Source organism: Taurulus bubalis, assembly GCF_910589615.1.
Source record: "Taurulus bubalis genome assembly, chromosome: 11".
Taxonomy (NCBI): domain Eukaryota; kingdom Metazoa; phylum Chordata; class Actinopteri; order Perciformes; family Cottidae; genus Taurulus; species Taurulus bubalis.
The window spans coordinates 962857-967684 of NC_136599.1; the positions used below are offsets into that span (position 1 = coordinate 962857).

General features: G+C 41.8%; 1 protein-coding gene across 1 annotated transcript in view; it reads left to right on the forward strand.

Moving 5' to 3' along the window:
* Positions 1–1596: 1596 nt before the first annotated feature.
* The window catches only part of LOC306744054 (extracellular sulfatase Sulf-2-like), a gene marked incomplete at its 3' end in the record, with an annotated part of 12579 nt that continues 9347 nt past the window's right edge, over positions 1597–4828 (forward strand). Inside the window, exons 1-4 of the mRNA XM_079226625.1 lie at positions 1597–1717; positions 3203–3321; positions 3535–3686; positions 3876–4045. Coding sequence (XP_079082751.1) covers positions 1602–1717; positions 3203–3321; positions 3535–3686; positions 3876–4045 — 557 coding nt within the window. The 5' untranslated portion in view covers positions 1597–1601. The remainder of the gene's footprint in view (positions 1718–3202; positions 3322–3534; positions 3687–3875; positions 4046–4828) is intronic.

The window sequence follows — 4828 nt, forward strand, 5'->3', positions numbered from 1 at the left end:
TCATAAGTACAATACATACCAAGTATAGTTTATCATAAGTAAGTACAATACATACCAAGTATAGTTTATCATAAGTACAATACATACCAAGTATAGTTTATCCATAAGTAAGTACAATACATACCAAGTATAGCTTATCATAAGTACAATACATACCAAGTATAGTTTATCATAAGTAAGTACAATACATACCAAGTATAGCTTATCATAAGTACAATACATACCAAGTATAGTTTATCCATAAGTAAGTACAATACATACCAAGTATAGTTTATCATAAGTAAGTACAATACATACCAAGTATAGCTTATCATAAGTACAATACATACCAAGTATAGTTTATCATAAGTAAGTACAATACATACCAAGTATAGTTTATCATAAGTAAGTACAATACATACCAAGTATTGTTTATTCATAAGTCATATTTCAGTGTCTGGCTGCAATGTGTTGATATCTTGAGGTTTTGTCTCTCAGTGTTTTCATGTATTGGTGGATTCTGAAGGTCGTAATCTTTCTAGAAAGGTGAGCTAATCATGTGTAGCATCAAGCTAGGATATGAACATTGATATATAAACATGGAACATGGACTCATATGCTCTTGTAAGGATGTTGTCACATCAGAGGCTCTGGTGGGTTCATGGAGTACGAGGCCTTGGAGAGTGAGGAAGACCTCCTGGTGAAGAGTTCAGACCCCATTTTTGGGTCACCTATGAGGTTAATAAACCGCCAATAAATCCTGAATCCACACGAGGAGGTTGACTGATTGATTGACAGATTGATTGATTGATTGACTGATTGACTGATTGATTGACTGATTCGTCATAAACAGAATGCACATTGTGGTCCCAAAGAAAGCGACATCATATCTATATTTGATGGGGGAGGAGTTTAGCAGTCTCATAGCACCTTTCCTGTTCAAACAGGAAGTGAAGTTAAACGAGTCGCAGGTTCGATTCCCACTGCAGCTGAACTTCATCAGCCTGTGTGTTCGTTTGTTTGTTCCCAGGAGTTGAGTCTCCACAGCTGATTGGTTGACCTGTTGGTGAGGTCAGGGGTCGAAGGCCATGGCGGGCCGACTCCTCCTCTTCCTGTTCTTCTCTGTGACGCTTGGCCATGCCCATTTCCTGTCTGGCCAGCGTCTGAAGCCCCGCCTCCAGAGAGACCGCCGCAACATCCGGCCGAACATCATCCTCATCCTGACCGACGACCAGGACCAGGAGCTGGGTGACTATTATTAATATTAATATTAGTACAACTAGTCTGACTATTACAATATATTATCACCGTAATGTTACGATTCAATTAATCACACTAATGTTATTACTATTAATAACACTAATGTTATTACTAATAATAATAGTTTACAATCATATTGGTGACAGATTTACCATAAAAATACATTATGAATATTTGAATATGTAAAATTTTAATACTCTCCAGCAGATGTTTACGAACATTAACCATTTTTATTACATTTTATTTTGTTTTTACTAAACCACAAAGTCTCTGGAGACACAACAAACAAACAATACATTCATAAAAAACGTATATGTGTTGTGTATTCTTTAGTAATCGTTATTTTTTTCTGCGCAGGTTCGATGCAGGCGATGAATAAGACGCGTCGCATCATGGAAGAGGGCGGGACTTCCTTCTCCAACGCCTTTGTGACCACGCCCATGTGCTGTCCGTCACGATCCAGCATGCTCACTGGGAAGTAAGTCAGACAGAAAGACAGACAACAAGAATCCTCAAACTAAACTAAATATATATAATATAATGTATAAAATGTATCAGTGGCGGGCCGTGCATTTTCTACCTGGGCCTTCTGTGCCGTCTGATATCGTTTACATAAATACGCGCATGACGGGATGCGCCGTCATTAACGGCCAATGCATGTAGTTCACATCAACTAGAACCATCACATTTAGTTATAACAAAACAATCCAACAAAACTGCGGCACTAAAACGCTGCACACTCAAGAGAACGAGCCGATCAGAAGGAACGATATTAACGAGTAGTAGCTGCTGCTGCCGGCTGCACTATTTGAGTTCAAGTAAACAAACACTGAAAATTCAGCACAAAAATAAAAAGTGTTGTCAGCGTTAGGTGCAGCAGCTAGCTCCCGGGTAGCGGGACCAGCCCCGGCTCGACACGCGACGCGGGCAACAGCAACAGCGCCGTGGCTTGTTTATGATTAAATACGACTGCAGATGGGAAAACATAATAGTAACACAAACAGCAGTTCACTCACCACATGCTGTTCAAATAAAGACAAAGTCCATCCTCCTCTCCTTGTTACAAACAGTTCAATGGTTGTTCAGTTTATCGGAGCGCTTCAGTTCCAGTACCAGCTCCTTCTCGACAGTCGAGCCTCCTGTTTTAGGGCTGAAAATGTCCAGTCAACAGTGGCTGTCAATATTAGAATCGTCACCGCCAAACAGGCCCGTAACCCTCCGTGAGAAAGCGTCATCAGTAAATCCACCACCAAAAAAAACCTACACCAAGCTAAACACTAAACATGTCATCACTTCTCTTATGTTTCAGCCTGAACTCTTTTTTTACTACTGAGTCATGCTAGCAGCTAGCTAGCTTTCTGTTGACTGAAATCACACTGGCCCACTGACCAATCACAGCGCATGTTAGTGCTGACGCCACCTCACGGGCGCTGCACGCCAAAGAATACGTCCAGCGTGTCAAACTAAAAAACTGATTGGTTGAAGACTATGACATCACGATCACGTCCCCGTCTACTTTAATCTGCAAAGACCAGCTAGAAGCGCTCTGCTTCCATAGAGACACAGAGGTGAAATGTGATTAGATAAGAGCTTTCCTTAAAACCAGCTGACTAGAAGCAGCGCTGCAGGCTGAAGCAGAGCAACAGAGGAAGACAGGAGCTGTGACATGAGAACATCATTATAATACATGTAGTGTATTTGTGAACAACTATTAAATTATAAAATAGATATAACTTTATGATTCTGTTTAGGCAGCAGAGAATACTTACAGGCCTTGAGGCCACCACTGCTTATATATATATATATATATATATATATATATATATATATATATATATATATATATATATATATATATATATATATATTATAATGTGTAATATATAATATGTATAATATAATATATGTATAATATATATACAATATAATATAATGTGTATAATATGTAATATTGTGTCTTCAGGTACGTTCACAACCACAACACCTACACCAACAATGAGAACTGCTCCTCGCCGTCATGGCAACGGCAGCATGAACCAAGGACCTTCGGGGTCTACCTCAACAGCACCGGATACAGGACAGGTACACACACACACACACACACACACACACACACACACACACACACACACACACACACACACACACACACACACACACACACACACACAAGTGGAGGCTTGTATTACTACTCTGTGATTCTGACTGTGTGTGTGTGTGTGTGTGTGTGTGTGTGTGTGTGTGTGTGTGTGTGTGTGTGTGTGTGTGTGTGTGTGTGTGTGTGTGTGGTTCCAGCGTTCTTTGGGAAGTACCTTAATGAGTACAACGGCTCCTACGTTCCCCCCGGCTGGAGGCAGTGGCTCGGTCTGGTGAAGAACAGCCGCTTCTACAACTACACACTGAGCCGCAACGGAGAGAGAGAGAAACACGGAGCGCAGTACCCACAGGCAGGGACACACACACACACACACACACACACACACACACACACACACACACACACACACACACACACACACACACACTTGAAGTTCTCCTTCAATTCGCACAAAATAAAAAAATGTGAGTTTGGTGAGACCCGTCAGCTCAAAGCCGAGTGATAATAATATTAATAACAATAATGTGTGTTTCTCCAGGACTACCTGACCGACCTCATCACGGCCGAGTCCATCCGGTACTTCCGCTCGTCGAAGCGAGTTTATCCTCACCGCCCGGTGCTGATGGTCCTGAGCCACGCGGCGCCGCACGGACCCGAAGACTCGGCGCCACAGTACAGCACCGCCTTCCCCAACGCCTCGCAGCACATGTAGGCCCACACACACACACACACAGATACACACACGCACACAACACACACACACGCACGCACACGCACATCATTATTATCTCGAGAGAACCTTTAAGTGGAAAGAATATTTAATTTAAACTAGTAGATATTCACGCTCCTCAGAGGATATTTTTTCTTCATTTAAAGTGTCCGGCCTCGTTGAATATGCTACTTAACTTAGCACTAGCTAGCTAGCTTTTCTATGAGAAAATGACTCTCCTACTCTCTTGATGTATTCCCTCAGTAAACATTGTAAACATGAGTTCATGTCTCAATCTCTAGTTTCAAGTCTTCTTCAATACAGCATGATGTTCATTTAGTAAATTATGGTCATTTAGAGTCAAACAGACCATAAAGCAGGGGACGCTTTAGGGCGGGGCTACAGGGTGATTGACAGGTCGACATCAGAGACGTATAGGGCGTCACACGTCATTCCTCCTCAGTCCACATATGGTCACTTCCTGTTCACTGGTTGCAAAAAAAACAAGATGGCGACGACCAAAACACCAAACTAGAGGCTTCAAAACGTCCACAAACCAACGAGAGACGTCACCATGACGGCGTCCACTTTTACACAAAGTCTTTGGTTGAATTCAGGTTTCAAGTCCTGTTTTGAAGGCTATTTCTTTTCACTCAATTAACTTCATTATTTCTAATTTCAGCTATAATTTTGGCAACAACATGTATTGTTTGTGTTTAGGACACATGGACATATCTACACACACGGTTTGCATTGTTCGCCCGGGTGTAAGTCGCGTTGCA